This window comes from Lontra canadensis, unplaced genomic scaffold (assembly GCF_010015895.1).
Source record: "Lontra canadensis isolate GAN:19392208 unplaced genomic scaffold, GSC_riverotter_1.0 scaffold25, whole genome shotgun sequence".
Classification (NCBI taxonomy): Eukaryota; Metazoa; Chordata; class Mammalia; order Carnivora; family Mustelidae; genus Lontra; species Lontra canadensis.
Genome location: NW_022631019.1, coordinates 20,706,290 through 20,727,184, shown reverse-complemented (window position 1 = coordinate 20,727,184; position 20,895 = coordinate 20,706,290). Strand labels below are relative to the sequence as shown.

The 20,895-nt window shown below is 40.1% G+C and overlaps 1 protein-coding gene across 4 annotated transcripts in view; it reads right to left on the bottom strand.

Moving 5' to 3' along the window:
• The window catches only part of PHACTR4 (phosphatase and actin regulator 4), a 103,841-nt gene that overhangs the window by 20,141 nt on the left and 62,805 nt on the right, over nt 1-20,895 (bottom strand). For 2 of the 4 annotated variants that reach the window (XM_032863930.1, XM_032863928.1), the window contains 4 exons: nt 12,855-13,028; nt 12,205-12,285; nt 3,104-3,265; nt 2,197-2,577 (listed from right to left, as the gene is read on the bottom strand). In XM_032863930.1, the coding sequence (XP_032719821.1) occupies nt 2,197-2,577; nt 3,104-3,265; nt 12,205-12,285; nt 12,855-13,028 (798 nt within the window). Of the gene's footprint in view, nt 1-2,196; nt 2,578-3,103; nt 3,266-12,204; nt 12,286-12,854; nt 13,029-14,024; nt 14,053-20,895 lie in introns of all 4 variants that reach the window. The other 2 variants (XM_032863929.1, XM_032863931.1) reach the window with 2 other exon arrangements.

The window sequence follows — 20,895 nt, the reverse complement described above, 5'->3', positions numbered from 1 at the left end:
GTCCTTAAAATCAAATCTAGCTAATCTTAATAAAAACTCTGTGAACAGTCCTATTTTTCTCCTTCTGCTGAGGACCACTCAATACTGATGTTATTGGGTGATGGACATTGGGGAGGGTATGTGCTATGGTGAGGGCTGTGAACTGTGTAACACTGATGATTCAAAGACCTGTATCCCTGAAGCAAATAATACATTATATGCTAATAATAATAATAATAACAAGAAGACTGATGTTGATCCCTCACCATAAGGCCTATTGCTCTGGGCTCTTCACCTTAGCCCAAGAGTGGCTTCTGTGGTTCAGCCCAGAGAACAGTACACATATTAATCTTTTTTTATATTGCCTTATCCTGAAAAGGGTAGTCTGTAACTGGCTTAGAGCAATGGTTCTCAATGTGTGGTCCCCACGTATGCATCATCAGTATCATCTGGGAAATTTTTAGAAATGTAAATTCTCAGGTCCCCTGTCCCCCCAGACTTAACTGATTCAGAAACTGTCAGGGCAGGGCCCAGCAATCTGTGTTTCAACAAGCCCTCCAGGTGATCGTGATGAGAACCTGTCCAGACATCAGTTTGAGAATACAGGGGTACGGGACAGAGGTCTGGGCTCAAGAGTTGAAAAGCCTAGGTTTGGTTTCTCTCTCTCATTAACTGCAACCTTGAGTGAGTCACAACTTCTTCATGTTATAATTGCCCTAACTATGTAATAGATAAAATCGCTTTCCTACTTCACAAGGTGGTTCTGAAATCAAGTATATGGAAGCTGCCTGAGTTCCTCAGAGATAAATCAACACAGCACTGTCCATCCGGGGTGGTGGTAATACTAATAACCTCCATCCTTTTTTTAAATCAAACTACTCCAGGGGCACCTGGATTGCTCAGTGGGTTAAGCCTCTGCCTTTGGCTCAGGTCATGATCTCAGGGTCCTGGGATAGAGCCCCATATTGGGCTCTCTGCTCGGCAGAGAGCCTGCTTCACCCTCTCTCTTCTGCCTGCCTCTCTACTTGTGAGCTCTCTATTAAATAAATAAATAAAATCTTAAAAAAACAAAAACAAAAACAAAACTACTCCAACCTGTCATACTCACATATATCCTAAGCCTGTTTTTCAGGGTTCTCGTCACCCCACACAAGGTGGGGGTATTAGCTGTTTAATGAGCGTACTTAATTCCTCCCTTTAATCATGAACAAGAACTTCAAGCCATACTAAGCCTAGTATCATTTTTCCTGAAAAACTACCTTCTTTCCTCTCCTCCCTTTCTTGAAAATTCCTCTATGAAGGTATACATGTATGCAAAGAAAAGCTGACCTAAACAGGACTTCAGGTAAATATAAAAAAATTTACTAAAATGATAAAAATGTACTGTTTATCGTCCTGGTTTTCTTTCTTCTATCACTTATTAAGAGTAGCATTCTTGGGACGCCTGGGTGGCTCAGTTGGTTGAGCAGCTGCCTTCAGCTCAGGTCATGATCCCAGCGTCCTGCGATCGAGTCCCACCATCGGGCTCCTTGCTTGGCAGGGAGCCTGCTTCTCCCTCTGCCTCTGCCTGCCACTCTGTCTGCCTGTGCTCGCTCTAGCTCCTCTCTCTGACAAATAAATAAATAAATAAATAAATAAATAAATAAATCTTAAAAAAAAAAAAAAAAATCCCAAAAAAACCGAGTAGCATTCTTAACTCTCTCAAAATAAAACACGACTGTATCAGGACACTTTGAATAATGTATTTCGTAGTTCGCATGAAGGTATTGTACCAGACGCTGAATCAAAAGTTACACTGGCATCCTCACCATCACCTTTTTATCTGCTGGGCTCATGCTAAAGGCAGGCATTGTGGTTTCAAGTAGGTTAAAATAATCCCTTTTCTCCACACAGGTCAGACCTGCTGTGGTCTTTACATGTCCAGTCCCCCAACTAGACACAGTATTTCAGAAACACTGTTTTAGAAAAATAGCTATTAATCCCTCCCTCCCACCAAACTAGAACTTAAATTTATTGGTATCTGATCCTCATCTGTTTTCATTCAAAGCTATCTGCGTCATTTTTAAGACTTTTCTCTTTACTGAGTGCGTTCAGAGGGACAAGACGTGGAGAACTGTCACAGGCCAAATCAATACTGTAGTAATTATCCAATAAAACCACCATCCCAAATCAAACCAAACCAAACCCAAAGCAAGGGAAACCTAAAGACTTACTTACCGATGACAGGGTTGCTATTTCTGTGAGCTGGTTTAGGGGGCGGGAGAGGGGGCTGCTTGGCAGGGACCGTGTGAGTGAGGCTTGGGGCAGTGGTGGCATTAGTGCCTGTGGGAGCAGCAGGCAGAGTCCTGGGTGCTGGGGCTGGGGTGACGGAGGAATTAGCAGTTTTTGCTGGGCTCAAGGCAGCGGGCGCTGCGGTGGGGGCTGCAGCGGGGGTGGAGGTGACAGGCCTGGCCCCGCTGCCAGAAGTGGCATCCTTTGCTTGCCCTTCATTTGCTTCATGAGAAGAGGACAGGGGTCTTTTCGGGGGAAGTAAAGGCTGTCTGTGTGCGTTCTCAGGAATGGATTCTGCTTCGGAATTAGGTTGGCTTCCCGTTGAGCCTGCGTAATGACAGATGTGATATAAAAGTGAGGAAAGAGTCACAAGACAGACTGAAAAAGCGAACATATCTACGGGCTCATGGTCGACTTTATCCATTATTTAACTTGCAGATGAGTTTACAGGCCAAGTTTCCCAACCTCAACATACTTAAGGTAAACAATACTTTCTCAAGCCCAATCCCAGAGTAAGAGAGGTCTGTGTGGTGGTGATTTTGCACACCAGAGCCAGGCAACTGGAGGAGGCACGGAATCCCCCAGGTGGACGAGTGTGCAGCTTGAAAAAGTCCTATAGGTGTCTGATGCTTAACGTCCTCTTCTGTCCTTGAGAATCACAACTTACGTCTTTTGCGAATATAAGAATGAGCAGGGGGAAAATTCCATTTCAAGCTTCAACTAGTTGAGAAATTGCTAGAGAAGAACAGAATTCCCTCTGGATTTTATTTCTCCCCTGGCTCTAGCAAAACTATGAGTTAAATGAGAATGGCTGATCCGTGGCTCTTACACTCACAAACCCAGGGTTTCTCACCTAGTCGCTTCTTTCGGTCCTCTTCTGGAACAGGCTTCCTAAGACTTGCTGTTCTTCCTGACTCTTCTTCTTGGTCTGGACTAGAAGATCTGGTACTTCCTATGGGAGTAGTATGGCCATTTTTTAACATGGCATGGCTCAATTTCCCCAGATCCTCACCACCTGCAAGGTCAAACGGAGAGAGCAAACTGATGGAATGGTGTGGTCAGACAGGGAGGAGAGCTGGAGATTTATAACTTTCTTACCCCTTTCTCCCTCCTCCTGTTTGAGCTGCGGATTCAGATCTAGATTATTCAGATCTTATAGTAGTAACAGAAGTAAGTAATTCTTTTCACCAATAAACAATGGATTGCCTATTATGTGCCAGCTGTCTTGCTACATGAGTAAGACGGACTTAATACCCTAAGTAACGAACACTAATTATTTAGAGCTGTAACAAATGGAGTGTTGGGGTAGGTAGGAAGAAGAAACAATTCTCTTGAGCTGAAAATGAGGTTGGGAAAGATTCACAAAGATTGGTAGCTAAACTGGGTCTTCAAGGAGTAGGAGCCAATCGTACTGCTGACAAGATGAGTCAAGACAGGAAGAAGGAGCAGCATGGGCGAAGGGATGAAATCATCTGGCATGTCTGGGAGCCGGCATCTCGTTTGTCTGGCAGGAAAACAGATACATATAAGAAACAGTTATGGACAGGACTGGAAAGGCCAGTCAGAGCCCGGCTATGAAGAACACCGAATGCCATGTACAAGAGCCTGGGCCAAATCCTGTAAGCAATGGGAAGCCAAAGAATCAAAGGAAGAGAGAGATCTGATCTGATCTGTCTTTTCCAAGGTTAAGTGTGAGAGCTGAGAGGGGGGTGGGTCAGGCAAGGACTGGAACAGGAAAGCTACTGCTGAGCTACTGCTGGAATAAGGGTGAGACGCGTGGAGGGTGTTGGGCATTAGGAATGTGGAGCAAGGGGCAGAGCTGGTGGACTGATCAGAGCTCAATGTGACAGAAAGACACATGCCCACAAACTAAACTGCAGGAATGATCCCTAGGCTGGAGGCTTTGGGAGGACCACTGGTCACTACGGACCGCGCAGGTAATAAGATTCCTGCACAGAACAGTTAGACAAACGTTCCCAGTAACTGCGGAGCTTCCCTGGACTCCTTTGGAGGAGAGAACTGCGAAAACTGAGGTTAGAGATGTAAACTCCGTCTCACCTCCTAGTGTCACGGGGATTGGAAGCGGTTGCTCTCTAGATGGTTTTCGTGTTGGCTTTCCACAGTGTTACCCTCTGGGTAGTATCATCTTAGTGACTCTTGAGTTAGTTCCTCAAGTTCTCAGAGACCAGTCTCCCTCGCCCCAACCTACCACCTCCTACTAGATTAGACCGGATCATTCTCCAGGCGGTGACAATGAGGGGTAGAGCATGGGCTGAAAGCAGGAAAGAGCCTATGGCAAATGAGCACTAAATGAAAATAAATTTCTCAAGCTAAAGTATTTTGATAACTACTTCAAAACAGGGATGGTAGCAAGATGGCAACTACGGAAATGTAGTTAAATTATTGCTTTATGTCAATATAGCTCAGGCTTAACAAAAACAGGACCTTCTAGAATATAAACCAAGGAATCATTTCAAAGCCAAAAAAGACTACTACTTTTGAAAACCATACAGTGAAAGGTCAAGAAACATTATTAACTGGTTTCTACTGCACTAGGTAAATATATGCAAAGGAGATCAGTTATAGGGGTGCATGGGTGGCTCAGTTGGTTAATTGTCAGACTCTTGGGTTCAGCTAAGCCATGATCTCATGGTTGTGAGACTGAGCCCCTCATGGGGCTCACACTCAGCCTGGAGTCCTTTTGTCCCTCTCTCTCCCCTTCTGCTTCTTCCCCTGCTCTCCTGCTTGCACACGCCCTCTCCCTCTCTAAAATAAATAAATAAAATCTTAAAAAGAAAAAGTGATCAGTTATCTTGGATTGTCTGCTTTCAAGTAAAATTTCTCTTTAAAAATTTTTATTAATTTGTTTTTAAAAGATTGTATTTATTTATTTATTTATGAGAGAGAGAGAGAGAGAGAATGAGAGGGGAAGGGCCAAAGGGAGAAGCAGATTCCCCATTGATTGGGAAGCCCAGTGCGGGACTTGATCTTGGAACTCTGGGACCATGACCTGAGCTGAAGGGAGGAGCTTACCTGACTGAGCCACCAGGCACCCCTCTTTTTAAAAAATTTTTAAGATCTATTCTTAAATTCACATATAATAAAATACAGTGTTAGTTTCATGTGTACAATATAATGATTCAACAATTCTATACATTATGCAGTGCTCATCATGGTAAGTGTGCCCTTAATCCCTTCACCTATTTCACTGACCCCTGCCCGCACTTCCAAGTAGCAACCACCAGTTTGTTCTCTGTTTCAGTCTGGTTTGTGTTTTTTTTGTGTGTGTTTTTTCCTTTGTTCACTTGTTCTATTTCTTAAATTCCACATATAACTGAAATCGTATGGTATGTCTTTCTCTAACTTATTTCACTTAGCATTATGTTCTCTAGATCCATCCCTCTTGTTGCAAATGGTAAGATTTCATTCTTTTTTTATGGCTGAGTAATATTCCTGTGTGTGTGTGTGTGTGTGTGTCTTTATCCGTTCATCTATGGATGGACACCTGGATTGCTTCTATATCTTGACTATTGTAAATAATGCTGCAATAAACATGGGGGTATATATAACTTTCTGAAATAGTATTTTCATTTTCTTTAGGTAAATACCCAGTAGAGGAATTACTGAATTATTTGGTAATGCTTCTCTCTCTTTTTTTTAAAAGATTTTATTTATTTATTTAACAGAGAGAGAGATCACAAGTAGGCAGAGAGGCAGGCAGAGAGAGAAGAGGAAAGAGGCTCCCCACTGAGCAGCGACCCCGATGTGAGGATCAATTCCAGGACCCTGGGATCATGACCTGAGCTGAAGGCAGAGGCTTAACCCATTGAGCCACCCAGGTGCCCTCATTTGGTAATTCTATTTTTAATTTTCTGAGAAATGTACATATTGTTTTCCACAGTGTTGCACCAGCTTGCATTCCCACCAACAGTGTATGAGGGTTCTTTTTCCTCCACATCTTCACCAATACCTGTTATTTCTTGTGTTTTTTACTTTAGCCATTCTGACAGGCGTGAGGTGATACCTCATCGTGGTTTTGATTTGCATTTCCCTGATGAAGAGCGATGCGGAGCATCTTTTCACATATCTGTTGGCCATCTGGATGTCTTCTTTGGAAAAATGTCTATTCGTGTCTCCTGCCCCCATCCCCCCCTTAAGAGATTTTATTTATTTATTTGAGAGAAAGAGAGAGAGAGGAGAGAGAGAATGAGGAGGGTATGGTGGAGGGATAAGCAAACTCACACAGGGCTCAATCCCAGGACCCTGAGATCATGACCTGAGCTGAAATCAGTTGTTTAACTGACTAAGCCATCCAGGTGCCCCCTTCTGCCCATTTCTTTAACTAGGTTATTTGTTTTTTTTGGTGTTGAGTTGTATAAGTTCTTTATATATTTTGGATACCAACTCCTTATCAAGTATATCATTTGCAAATATCTTTCCCCACTTGGTAAGTTATCTGTTTTATTGGTGTCCTTTGCTGTGTAAAAGTTTTTTATTTTGATGTAGTCCCAATGGTTTAGTTTTAGCTTTGTTTCCCTTGCTGAAGGACAAATACTTAGGAAAATTCTTCTATGGCTGATGCCAAAGAACTTATTGCTTATGTTCTTTCTAGGAATTTTATGGTTACAGATCTCACATTTAGGTCTTTAATCTATTTTGAGTTTATTTTTGTGTCTGGCATAAGGAAGTGGCCCAGTTTCATTCTTGTGAATGGAGCTGTCCAGTTTTCCCAGCACCATTTGTTGAAGAAACCATTTTACCCCATTGTATATCCTTCCCTCCTTTGACATAGATTAATTGACCATATAATCGTTGGTTTACTTCTGGGCTCTCTGTTCTGTTCCATTGATCTGTATGTCTATTTTTTAAAAAGATTTTATTTATTTATTTGACAGAGATCACAAGTAGTCAGAGAGGCAGGCAGAGAGAGAGGAGGAAGCAGGCCCCCTGCTGAGCAGAGAGCTCGATGTGGGGGCTGGATGCCAGGACCCTGAGATCATGACCTGAGCCGAAGGCAGAGGCTTTAACCCACTGAGCCACCCAGGTGCCCTGATCTATAGATCTACTAAAATTTCTTATATTTAATGCAAAGGTTTTCTACAATGCTAACAGAGTGGAGTATAAGCAGTACCTGGGTTTAACATCTATGAATGTCCTTGTTCCATCTCAGAAAACATATTAAGTATTTTATAATAAAGTCAAGTTAGTAAAAGGCAAAAGACCTGGTTGGTAGAGTAGTATCTTGTTCAATGGCTACAACTCATTTATCAAATGGGGCTTTGAGCTTATAGTCTAAAAACAACTTGGATCAAAAGCCAATAGGAAAAAAAAAAAAAAGAAAAAAGAGCCAATAGGAAGCATAAGGCAAAGAAACTGAATGAAGGTGAAAAACAACAAGCAAGTAATGTATGGGGTTTGTGGGTGAGCAAGAAAAGTAAGAGGCAGGAGAGGGCAAGGGGTAGAAATGGCTATTATCCAAAAAAAAAAAAAAAAAAAAAAAGGAAAGAAAAAAAGCAAGGGTCAAATGTGCTGCAACACAGGTGTTACAATTATAGTTAACCACCTAAAATACCTAGAAGATTTTGTGTCCAAATATAAAATTCAAAGTCCTGTTAAAAAACTGGTTATCCGGGGCGCCTGGGTGGCTCAGTGGGTTAAGCCTCTGCCTTCGGCTCAGGTCAAGATCTCAGGGTCCTGGGATAGAGCCCCGCATCGGGCTCTCTGCTCAGCAGGGAGCCTGCTTCCTCCTCTCTCTGCCTGCCTCTCTGCCTGCTTGTGATCTCTCTGTCAAATAAATAAATAAACAAATCTTAAAAAAAAAAAAAAGGTTATCCATGCTCATAGCTAAGCATGCAGAAAATTCAGAAAAATAGAAAAAAAAAAGCCTCCTGTATTCTGATCCTGACAACAAATTCTAATTAGTATTATAGTAATTTTCCTTCATGTTTGTTTCCTTTGTTTAATTTTTATACAGCTGAGGGGTGCCTGGGTGGCTCAGCCGGTTAAGCGTCTGACTCTTGATTTCAGGGCAGGTCATGATCTCAGGGCTGTGAGATCGAGCCCCTGATAGGCTACATAGTGGGTCTAGAGCCTGCTTAAGATTCTCTCCCTCTCCCTCTGTCCCCCAGCCCCTTCAAATTTTTAGGTAGTTGAAATTAAAAAATCTTCAGTTCAGGGGCGCCTGGGTGGCTCAGTCAGTTGGGTGTCCAACTCCTGATTTCAGCTCAGGTTGTGATCCTTGGGGTCGTGAGATCAAACCCCACGTTGGGCTCTGCACTCAGCAAGGGGTCTGCTTGGGATTCTCTCTCTTCTCCCTCTGTTCCTCCCCACACTGTGCTTGATCTCTAAAATAAATAAATCTTTTTTTTTTTTAAGATTTTATTTATTTATTTGACAAAGAGTGAGCGAGGAAGCAAGCACAAGCAGGGGGAGTGGTGGAGGGAGAAGCAGGCTCTCCACTGAGCAGAGGGTCCAATGTGGGGCTTGATCCTAGGACTCTGGGATCATGACCTGAGCCAAAGACAGCCATTTAACACACTGAGCTACCCAGGTGCCCCCAAAATAAGTAAGTCTTTAAAAAAAAAAAAAAAACACCTTAATCTACATAATTTAATTAAATTTTGTGAATAAGCAATATAACAACATGGTTCAAAACCTAAAAACTGTAATATTCCATTGGTTTGGTTCCTTCCTCCCACTGTCCAAAGGATAGGATACAGTTTTAAAACTTGAGTTTCAGATCTGCCTCATGCAAAGGAACTCTAATGAAGAGAAATGAAATACAAACAATGTACTGTATTCTTAATTCTTCTGATAAGCTGCTTCATAAAAGTCACACATTGGAGAAAAGTCCTGACATTATTAAACAAGAAATACCAAAACATGATCTTTATGACAAATAGAAGATTAGGGAAGCAATCTGGGCATGCAGACAAATTTGGTCAAAAAAGCTCAAACAAACAGGGACACCTGGGTGGCTCAGTCAGTTAAGCATCTGATTCTTGATTTTGGCTCAAGTCAGAACTTTGGGGTGATGAGACTGAGCCCTGCATCTGGCTCCCTGCACTCAGCAGGGAGCCTGCTTGAGGTTCTGTCCCTCCCCCGGTTTCTCTCTTTCTCTAAAACAAATAAAATATTTAAAATATATATATTAAAACAAAAAACAAAGGAAAGCGAGACAGTACTGCAGCCAGCACAAAGCTGAGATCATAAAGAGACACAGAGAAGATCAGCTCCAAGGATCCTTCACAAGTCATTCAATTTCAGAGTTAAAGGTCACAGCCTGTTAGGGTAGACATTTGCAAGAAGAATGAACAGTTTTTTTTTTGTTTTGTTTTGTTTTTTTTTACCCCTCACTAAGAAAATGGCCATTTTTAGTATAGGAAATTAAGAGGTAATTATTAGAATAAAATCATTTCATATTTACACCCTTAAGTTGATATTCCTTAAAAAAAAAGTTTTTCTTATGTTTAAATATTTTCCCTTCAGTAGATATTTTCATTCCCACAAAAAATATTTGCCTTCCTTAAATAAATCAAATATAGATAGCACAGCACTGAATTCTCTCAAAATATCTTGTATTTAGTTTTTTATTGTCAAGTATAATACTAGTAGAGAAAAATACACAAAACATAAATGTAAATTTCAATGAGATATTTCAAGGACACTTGTGTGATCATCATGGACATTAAGAAATATTTCCAAATAGCCAAACTGTAGAAGGAGCCCAGATGTCTATTGACAGATGAATGGATAAAGATGTGTTGTATATATACACACATAAATACACAATGGAATATTACTCAGCCAACAAAAAATTGAAATCCTACTATTTGCAATGACATGGATGGAACTAGAGGGTATTATGCTATGCAAAACAAATCAGTCAGAGAAACAATTATCATATGATCTCACTCGTATGTGGAATTTAAGAAACAAAACAGAGGATCATAGGGGAAGGGAGGGAAAAATAAAACAATGAAAGTAGAGGGAGGCAAACCATAAGAGACTCTTAACTATAGGAAACAAACAGGGTTGCTAGAAGGGCGGTGGGTGGGGGGATGGGGTAACTGGGTGATGTAATGAGCGCTGGGTATTATATGCAACTGATGATTCACTGACCTCTACCTCTGAAACTGATAATACACTGTATGTTAATTCATTGAATTTAAATACAAGGGAAGGGAGGAAGGAAGGAAGGAAGGAAGGACGGACGGAAGGGAGGGAGAAAGAAAATGTTTCCAGAGGGTGTGCCTGGGTGGCTGGCTCTGTTGGTTAAGTGTCTGACTTTGGTTTAGGTCATGATCTCAAGGCTGTGAGACCAAGCCCTGTGTTGGGCTCTGTGCTCAGAGAGGAGTCTGTTTCTCTCCCTTTTCACCTGCTGCACCCCTCCCCCCGCCCTGCCACTCACATGCTCTCTCTCTCTAAAAATGAATAAACCTTAAAAAATATGTGTGTGCGTGTATATAACTTGTGATACATTTATAAAATGAAATATTATACAGTGGTGAAAACAAACTACACCGGCATGCTAAAATATGATTCTTGTAAGTAATACTGAGCAACTGTAGTCAGTCATGAAAGAATACATATATCATTTCTATAAATATAAAGAAAAAACAGGCAATCTTAAAGTGTTTAGAGATGCATGCTTAAGTGGTTAAACTATAATAGAACAAACAGGATTATCACAAGAGAAGAGTAACTGCTCTGTGGGGGAAGGAGAGGTGTGTTAGGAGGAGGCAAGGGAGGCTTCAGGGATCTAGAAACATTAAAAAAAAAAAGATTATTTATTTATTTATTCATTTGAGAGAGAGTGAGAGAGAGCAAGCGCACGCGCACAGATGAATAGGAGGGACGGACAGAGGGAGAAGGAGGGGGAGAGAGAAAATCCCAAGCCGACTCCACGCTTAGCACAGAGTCTGATGTAGGGCTCAATCGCATGACCCTGAGATCATGACCTGAGCTGAAATCAAGAGTCGGACACTTAACTAAGTCACCTAGGGAACCCTATATATTTTATTATCAGTGTGTATTTGGGCTGTTTCCAATTTTGCTCTATTGTTAATAAATATTGCTGTTACAAGCATGTTTGTACATATCTCCTGATATACATGCATTCATATTTTTGTTTATATACCAAATTATGGACATGCCTGTACATACGTTTGCATCTCTCCAGCTTTCACAATTATGCTAAACTTTTTTTTTTTTTAAAGATTTTATTTATTTATCTGGGGCGCCTGGGTGGCTCAGTGGGTTAAGCCTCTGCTTCGGCTCGGGTCACGATCCCAGGGTTCTGGGATCAAGCCCTGCATTGGCCTCTCTGCTCCGTGGGGAGCCTGCTTTCTCCTTTCTCCCTACTTGTGATCTCTGTCTATCAAATAAATAAATAAAATCTTTGACACAGAGAGATAGCGAGAGCAGGAACTTAAGCAGGGGAGTGGGAGAGGGAGAAGCAGGCTTCCTGCCTAACAGGGAGCCTGATGCAGGGCTCGATCCCAGGACCCTGGGATCATGACCTGAGTTGGAGGCAGAGGCTTGATCAGTGAGCCACCCAGGTGCCCAGATTATGCTAAATTAAAAAAAAAATTTTTTTAAGTAATCTCTACACCCAACCTGGGGCTCCAATTCATGACCCTGGAATTCGGCTGTCACATGCTCCACTGACTGAGTCAGCCAGGGCCCCATTTGTATATATTCTTTTTTTTTAAAATTTATGTATTTATGTATATATTCTTTAGTGAACTATCCAGTGCTTCCGTAGACTCTTTTACTGAGTTGTCTTTTTTCTTTTGTAAAAGTTTGAAAAAAAGAACGTTCTGGATGCATGAAAACCTTTAAAAAATCTCCCCTACCTCCCAAAAGCAATAAAAAGAAAATTCAAATGCCTAGTCAGAATCAAACACCCAAGTGTATAGAGACAGACATACACTATTCTATTTATAAACTCACCCTGCTCAGAGTCTTCCAAGAGAACCCCTCTTTTAACCAGCTCTTCTCTCGGTTTTCGCATAGATATTTTTCGCTCTAAAACTAATATTAAATTGGAAAACAACATTAAGAAATGTGGCAGTTAAAGGTCCATTTTAAGCATTCTAACTCAACAGGTAAAAGAACAAAGTGGTTCAATTTTCCATTCTCTGGAAAGAATAGGAAAACTAAATTCAAATTTAAAAGCATAATTTCTTCCATATCCTATGTTATGGGGAAAGCAGCATTTTCAAAAGAAACTATACTGATAAAATTTTAGCTCTTTCTTTTTTAATTGGCATTTCAACAATATAGTATTTATATACTTATGGATGAACTTTCTCTGCAAGTGGTCAGAGTAGAAAAAGAAGCATCATAGATTTGCTACCATTCACGAACTCCATTCACCACTTGATAAACTTTAATTCCATCAATAAACTTTCATTCCATCAAAATGGCCATCTGGGGATGAGACTATAGTACATAAAACCCCTTGGTTTTATTCCTGAAAGACTGAATTCCCTCTTCAAATAGAGGGTTAGAGAAGCTTGGGAAGAGAATGAGAAAGTTGGATACTTCTAAATTAAGAAACTCTGTAACTCAGAACATATATTTAAATCTTAATGTCTCACCTTCTGATGTCTCTTTGAATTTATCACTACTTTTTTTTTTCCGCCATTTCCAGGGCTTGAAGATCTTGCCAAAGCCTGAGAACTTGCTCTTCCTTTTGGTGGGAGGCGTCGTGTCTCCTGCTTCCACACTGTCCATGACCATGCCTGGGTCTGCGGTGGGCTGACTTGCTTCCTCTGTAGTATGGTGAAAGGCACACAGGGAAAAGAACAGCCAATTTATTATGTCAGCATAATTTCTAAAAGGTCCCTTCCCCTCTCTTCCTGTGGTGGTTGGAAAGGATCAGAGCAATGATAAACAATCATGCAGACAGATTCCTTGACATCACACGGACACCAAACATCACAATCCGTAACAGATAAATTACTAAAAGGGAAAAGGAACCACACCAAGCTGACATCATTTTAGGACACAAATTCAATGAGATGATCATAACCAGCTCGAAATCTCTTAAAAGGCATGAACACACACACACACACACACACACACACACACACACGAATGTGTTTCAATATGAATGAGATCTTGCCCCCTGCAGCCTATTGCTGTTCCCATTCTCATCCTTTTGGCACGGGGTGGGTTGGGGGGAGGCCTTCCCCAACTAACATTACTGCCTCTGGTGTCACTGAAATGGGGAGTTCCATCTTGAGTAAGTGAGTCATCATTCTCTACTAAACACTGCCCTCCCTCTGCCCTTCTCTTTCAGGACATTAATAGTTCAGGGCGGGTAACACAGCAAGTATTAACACCTTCCTTGTACCTGTTTTTTTTTTCAGGTTATTTTTTTCCTTTCACAAGACCCTAAGTTTGGAGCACTGGAAGGAGCCTGGGGCTGCGGCTTTACAGACAGTGCTTTAAAATGAAATCTTTTTTTGGGAAAGCAGAGGTGGGATTCCAGTTTGCCTATCACAATAGTACTTTAGGGACAGTCATGATCTTAAGGATATGACAAAAACTGTCACTGACACGGTATTATGTGCGGGACTGAAATGAAAGGCCATGAATCCCTCACAATGACCACACATGCAGGGTTTAGTTAGTTAGCTCTAGTGGCAGAGAAAGGAGCAGCCAAGACTGGGCCAAGAATAATAATAATAATAATAATAAAAATAAAAGCAGGAAAGCAACAAAAAAAAAGCAGGAAGGCAACACAATACAGCTTTGCACTCCACCTACTGTCCCAGGGTTCTCTGGAGAAGTCTAGAGGAGAAGAAAAAAAGAGTCATGAGGAATAACCATCCTGGAATCAAAGTGGAACCTTTACTTTATAGAAGAACATCAAGGATCACATATTATAATATCCCATGTAATAAGTTCACATGCTTATTGTACACAACTTCAGATCTGAAGCAAATAACGCTCTTTTTGGGGGGGATAAATGGGCATAATATGTGCACTAAAAAGTTTCTTTTAATACTGTGGATAGTTTTTCATAAAAGAAAATACATAATCAACAAGCATTTATTATTATTACTATTATTAAAGATTTTATTTATTTATTTGACAGAGAGAGACAGTGAGAGAGGAAACACAAGAAGGGGGAGTGGGAGAGGGAGAAGCAGACTTCCCATGGAGCAGGGAGCCTGACATGGGGCTCAATCCCAGGACCCTGGGATCATGACCTGAGCCAAAGGCAGACACGTAACGACTGAGCCACCCAGGCGCCCTGCATTTATTATTTTTTTTAAGAAACAGTTGCCAAATTCTATCTTCTTTGGTTGATAGATGTGAGTCTAGGGAAACCTGTTGATGAAAGTCAGATTTACAGAATTGTCACGATCACAGTGACTACAGCAGTGACTGCCGGATGCATTATTTTTCTGTACGTTGGTGACTTAGGCAAAACAGGGTTCTGGCTACTGAAGGAGATGAGAGGACAATGACTCTTTTCTTCCTAGTTACATGATTTACTTGAACAAATCCTGAGTCTCAACTACTTTAATTCTTCCATAAAATGCAAGAGAATCTAGTTATTATAATGCCGGATCATATATCCCTAAGTTTACTTCCAGAGACATCAGAACAGCTCCTATCCCAACAATTTCCCCTCTGTGATACCCGGGATGTACCCCCAGGAGTGGGACCTGGGTGAATACAGGTATTGCTTTTAAGAGTCAATGCTTTAAGACAGTAAACTCCCAATTATGAAATGTCAATGAGACCTCAAGCCATTTTAAATATGTCCTGTAATATAATATTTAGCATATGTTAATGATGGCACTTTCAGAAGTGGAGCTAAGCCACCACTAGGTGTTCATAGTCACCTTACCTGCTAGAGGCAAGGAGGAACTGAAATTTGAAATATCCTGCCACCCATCCACTGAATGGATTTCACTCAGTTCCAAATGATACATAAGAAAATGCCTGTTTGATTAAAAGTAATAGGGAAGATAATATAAAAACTCAAAAAAACAAAACAACAAACAATATGAAAGAAAAGGTGAGTGCTATGTGATACTTTTACAAAGAAAGACAGACAGAAGGCTTGAGATAAGAATGAATCACAGACAAGTTCCTGTCAAGTCCCTCAATGAGATACACCATCTCACTTGCTGCCACTATCTTGCCAGGTATCTAACCTAACCACTTCCTAAAGCAGAACTTAGTTCATCCCTTGTAATCCTTCATTATACTGAACAATATTATTTATGTGTTCCCTTTCTCTCATACATTCAAAACAGTAAGATTATGATATCCTTTCAAACATATTCATACCTGCTGGCATATGAACTTAAGACAAGTTCAATTTATATTCAAAAGTACAGCATGTGTGGAAAATACGAACAGCTATGATACAAAGGACTGTGTCTGCCATCACATCTACTGCTAAAATAGCCCTTTTTTTTCTTTGTGTAAAGATTATAGTTACTGAATACAAAAAGCAGAGAGAACAGCTTTTTTTTTCCTTTGATGTTTTATGCAAATGTTAATTTTCATGTTTATAAAACTTTTATTTTTTTTTTTTATTTTTGAGAGAGCGTGCATGGGATTGAGAATTGGAGGTGGGGGGAAGGGTCAGAAGGAGAGGGAGGGAGAGAATCTTAGGCAGGCTCCACAATCAGCACAGAGCCTGGCATGCGGCTTGATCTCATGACCCTGAGATCATGACCTGAGCTGAAATCAAGAGTCAGATGCTTAACCGACTGAGCCACCAAGGAGCCCCCACGTTTATAAAACTTTTAGAAGAGGACATGCCTCTTGACTCATGCAGTGGGGGGATTCAGCCACACCCAACCCTGACCTGGTTATTATCCCAAATTCATTCATTCTTACATATTCTCATATATTCTTATATTCTCATATTCTCCACATTCCTCCCCTCCATATGACAAATAGAACGTTACTACGGTAACTCCTAAATCTGTTCAATTACTTGGTATTAGCTCAGTTACCTTTTCAAAATACAGAATCCTCAGGTAGTGGGATCCAGGAATCTGTTTTTAAAAATCTTCCCAGGTGACTCTTATGATCAGTCAGGTTTGTTAAAGCCAATCCCAGATTATTATCGGCAAACCTTATGCATGTTCAAAGAGACAGAGGAAGATCTTCTCTCTCTGTAACATAATTCTTTGTTGAAAAAAAATAAACTAGAAAATCATGGCATCATTCCAGTGTTTCCCACTTATGTATAAGTATTCCTAAAGAAGAACTATAAGGGTCTTTCCTGTGCCTTTTAGTCTCAGATGTAGTTTAAATTAAAAAAAAAAAAAAAAGAAAAGGAAAAAAAAGTTCACAGTTATTCTTCTTCCAGATTTCTATTAGGTTAATGTCCACTTGAAAACATGATACATTGTGCAGTTGAGGGGAGTGTTTCATGTCTGCCAGCAAAGTCATGTCCTTTAATCACATTGTACAAATTATTAATATCTTTTCTCATTTGCTGTTAGCTTGTTCTATCAGTTACTAAGAGAGGTATGTTAACAGCTCTACCTATAAAAATGGGTTTGTCTCTTTTGTTTTCAGTTGTTACTTTTTTGCTTTATATACTTTAAAAGCTACATTATTAGATATATACAAATTTAGAGTTATTATATCTTTCTGTTAAATTACCCTTTCATCATTATGAAAGTCCCTGTGTCAATCTAGTAACACTTTTGCCTTGATTTTGTTTTTCTATCTAGTTTGACAACTGTTGTCCTTTAGAGTGTTTAGTCCATTTATATTTAGTGTTTTTCCTGACACAGTGGGGTTTAAGTCTACTGTTTTGCTATTTCTTTTCTTTTTTTTTTAAAGACTTTATTTATTCATTTCACATAGAGAGAGATCACAAGTAGGCAGAGAGGCAGAGCAGGCAGAGGGCGGGGGAAGCAGGCTTCCCACTGAGCAGAGAGCCCAATGTTGGGCTCGATCCCAGGACCCTGAGATCATGACCTGATCCGAAGGCAGAGGCTTAATCGACTGAGCCACTCAGGCGCCCCTGCTATTTATTTTCTATTGGTCTGATTTGTTCTATGAATCCTTGACTTATTACAATCTACACTGTTAGTACTTTAACTAACTTAATAAATACTTAATAAATTACTTAATAAACAATGGAAGAATTTTACAACATTTCAACTCTACTTACTGTGTTGTTATATTTATTTCTGCATAAACAACAATAATTCACAGCAAACATTATTATTGTTGTTGTTTTAATAAACAATATTCTTTTTTTTTTTTAAAGATTTTATTTATTTATTTGAAAGAGAGAGAGAGAGAGATGGGAGAAAAGTCAGCAGGAGAAGCAGACTCCCTGCCGAGCAGGGAGCCTTATGTGGGACTCGATCCTGGGACTCCAGGATCATGACCTGAGCTGAAGGCAGTCACTTAACCAACTGAACCACCCAGGTACCCCAATAAACAATATTCTTTTATATTTCCTACATATTTGCTTTCCCAGGAATCTTTATTTCCTTCTGTAATCCTGTGCTTATAATTAGGATAATTTTTTAAAAAGATTTTTATTTATTTATTTATTTGTGAGAGAGAGAGAGAGAGCGTGCATGCATGTGCTTGCATGGGGGTGGGGGAGGAGAGAAAGAGAGAATCTCAAGCAGATTCTGCGGCTGAGTGCTCGTGCTCTTTCTCTCTCTCAAATACATAAATAAAATCTTTAAAAAATAATAAAGTCAGGGGCTTGGATTTGAATCCCACTTATAGGGGCACCTGGGTGTCTCAGTGGGTTAAAGCCTCTGCCTTCAGCTCAGGTCATGATCCTGGGGTCCTGGGATCGAGCCCCACATCAGGCTCTCTGCTCGGCAGGGAGCTGCTTCCTCCCCTCTCTTTGCCCTCCTCTCTGCCTACTTGTGATCTCTGTCTGTGAAATAAATAAATAAAATCTAAAAAAAAAAAAAAAAAAAAAAAAGAATCCCACTTACATCACACTATAGGCAAAGAGAATGCATTAAAAGAATGAAATATGCAAAGAAAAGCAGTCCAGCAGAGAAAGAGCACGAGCACAGTGAAAGGCAGAGGGAGAAGCAGGCTCCCTGCCGAGCAGGGAGCCCAATGTGGGACTTCATTCTGGGACTTCAGGATCATGACTGGAGCTGAAGACAGATACCCAGCCAACTGAGCTACCCAGGCACCCCAAGTCTCTGACTTTAAAAGTCTACGGTCCTTTCAATCATGCTGCCATCAGAATAAAGATTAAGCTGAAATCTTACAAGTCTTTCCAATATTTGGCTTTGTTTGTTAACAAAAGTTTTTAGAATGTAATTTACTAAGCTGGCACATTATACGATTTAATTCTTACACAACCTGATGATAGGTATTAATCTCTATTTTAAAGATTTTATTTATTTGAGAGAGAGATAGAGAGAGAGAACATGAGCAGGGGGGCAGGCAGAGGGGGAGAGAGAGAGAGAACTCAGAGCAGATTCCATACTGAGCGCAGAGCCCAAAGCGGGGTTCAATCCCACAACCAGGAGATTATGACCGAAGCTGAAACCAAGAGTCAGATGCTCAACTGACCAGGCCACCCAGGCACCCCAATCTCTATTTTATATAATTTAACAAGTTTGGTATTCATCTCATATATTGCTCACTACCAAAATTTATGAAGGGTAGAAAGTCTAAAATTTGGTTTCTTACTGAAGCCTCCTTATAAACAAATTCGCCACTCCATTATAATTACTTCAAATTTCAATAGGTGCTTTATCAATTCTTTGTTTACTTCTCTTCGAAATCACTACTTCGTACTTAAATTGGATGTAGCAATCAACTTGTATGATTTGGATCAGTATTGCACATTATTTTTACATCAGATTACTGATTTCTCTTTTTTATTTATAAACGAGTCTTTCTTCACTGACTACTCTATACCATAATTCTTTAGATCTTACTTTAAGTTGAGACAGATAAATTCTTCATGCTTTGATAGGATGTGTGGGAGAGTGAGATAGGACTTGAAGTCATACTCTCAAGTATGGGACTAGTCTGACAGTGCTCTGGAAACTCAACTTTCAGGTATTATTCAAGAGCAACACCTATAACTGATTAAAATAGTGTTGATAAAGTTCTTCCCACACACTCATTGCTTAACTGCCTGATGAAAGAAATAAATGCTGAATCAAGGGAGTGTTCTCATAGATGAAAGATATCAGAAAAAGGAGAAAGGGAATCACATTAATCATTCCTAATGAAAAAGGAAAGAAGCAAATCATCTTGTCTTTTCCCCCCACAGACATTATTTTGACACCAGAGGAAAACCACAAACTTGATTCCATCAAATGTCCTACAATATGAAGGGTGGGATCTTCAAGTAATTAAATGATACTGGTGAGGCAGCCAGTCAAGCCTTCTCAGCTCAAGTCCAAGAGTATTTTTAAAAAGGGAAGGCAGCAGACTGAAAATAGACTAGGGTAGAATTCACAGGAAAGACCTATTCCGCAGTCTGCTTAAATCCATATTTGAAGAGCCTAGGAAACAGGTATTGGTCCCCCATTGCCAAATTCCATCTGGGCATATATTCTTTTGTTATCTGAATAGGTATTATTTGTAACTAGACTAATGGCCAGGGTTATGCACATAGTTTTTAAATTTTAACTTCAACTTTGTCTAAAATATGTAAGACCATTTTGTCTATTAAAAGCCTAAATATAGGGGTGCCTGGGTGGCTCAGTGGATTAAAGCCTCTGCCTTCAGCTCAGATCATGATCCCAGGTTCCTGGGATCCAGCTCCGCATTGGGCTCTCTGCTCAGCAGGGATTCTGCTTCCCTTCCTCTCTCTCTCTGCCTGCCTCTCTGCCTACTTGTGATCTCTGTCAAAAAAACAAACAAACAAACAAACCCAAAAACCAAAAAAACCCCAACCTAAATATATATAAAAAAAGCCTAAATATCATAACATATTTACATAAAAGTCTAGAAAACTCAGCTTTAGAAGATGGAAACTGCCTGGAGATGTTATTTCTGATAGTGTTATTTAAGGTGGTACATAACTGGGGAAGTCTTAAATATACAATTCATATATGAACAAATAAACTGAAAAACTTACATAAAACAATATATAATCACTAAAACTAAGTTTCTAGAATAATTAATAACCTTAGGTTAAAAGTAGAAGATGGGGTGCCTGGGTGGCTCAGTTGGTTGGCCGTCTGCCTTTAGCTCAGGTCATGATCTCCAGGTCCTAGGGTCAAGACCCATGTCTGGCTCCCTGCGGTGGGAGTCTGCTTCAGCTTCTCCCTCTCCCTCTGCTCTGTTGCCACCCCCTACCCCGGCTCATGCACTCTCCTTCTCAAATAAATAAATAAAATCTTTTTAAAAAAGCAGAACTTAAATCTATATGTAAATCATACACATCATATTATCTAAACTATGCTAAAATATGTTAAAAAGAAGACTGGAAGGAACTAAACCAATAAGTAAATATTTTGCTGGTATAATTATGGAAATTAGTGTTTCTTCTTTCTAGCTTATATATACAGATATATATATACAGATAGACCTGAGCCAAAATCAAAGAGTCAGATGCTCAACTGACTGAGCCACCCAAGTGCCCCCCTTTTAAAAATTTTTAATGGCATAATTACACCTCAAATTTATTCTGTACTCACA